Genomic DNA, 476 nt, shown 5'->3' with positions numbered 1-476 from the left:
TTTTTGATCATCTCGATACGATCATTTTTGACGAAGTTACACTCTCTTGAATTTTGCCTATTTTTGGAGGCTAGAACAGGTAATCCTTTAATTTTTTGGACCAGTGTATAATACTTTTTATTTTATCTTTTACATTTTACCGTACGGGACGTATCCCGCCGACGGGACGTATCCCGCCGACGAAACGTATCCCGCCGGTGGAACGTATCCCGCCGACGGAACGTATCCCGCCGGTGGAACGTATCCCGTCGACGGGACGTATCCCGCCGACGGGACGTATCCCGCCGGTGGAACGTATCCCGTCGACGGGACGTATCCCGCCGGTGGAACGTATCCCGCCGGAATAAATCCCGGTGGCGATGGCGCTGGAACGTATCCTGGCGGTGGTGTTGTAATATATCCCGGCGGCGACGGCGATGGGATATATGGTGCCACATATCCCGGCGGCGGCGATGGCGTTTGCATATATCCCAGCG

General features: G+C 53.8%; 1 protein-coding gene across 1 annotated transcript; it reads right to left on the bottom strand.

Annotated features, from left to right (window-relative positions):
- Positions 1 to 140: 140 nt before the first annotated feature.
- On the bottom strand, positions 141 to 465 carry LOC105461581 (postacrosomal sheath WW domain-binding protein-like; the record flags this gene model as incomplete). The annotated part of the gene is made up of 1 exon (XM_011708083.1): positions 141 to 465. A coding segment is annotated over exon 1 (325 nt), but the record flags the coding sequence as incomplete, so codon positions are not given.
- Positions 466 to 476: the final 11 nt, after the last annotated feature.

Source organism: Wasmannia auropunctata, unplaced genomic scaffold (assembly GCF_000956235.1).
Source record: "Wasmannia auropunctata unplaced genomic scaffold, wasmannia.A_1.0 LD283580.1, whole genome shotgun sequence".
Classification (NCBI taxonomy): Eukaryota; Metazoa; Arthropoda; class Insecta; order Hymenoptera; family Formicidae; genus Wasmannia; species Wasmannia auropunctata.
This window is presented reverse-complemented; position numbering and strand designations above follow the sequence as displayed.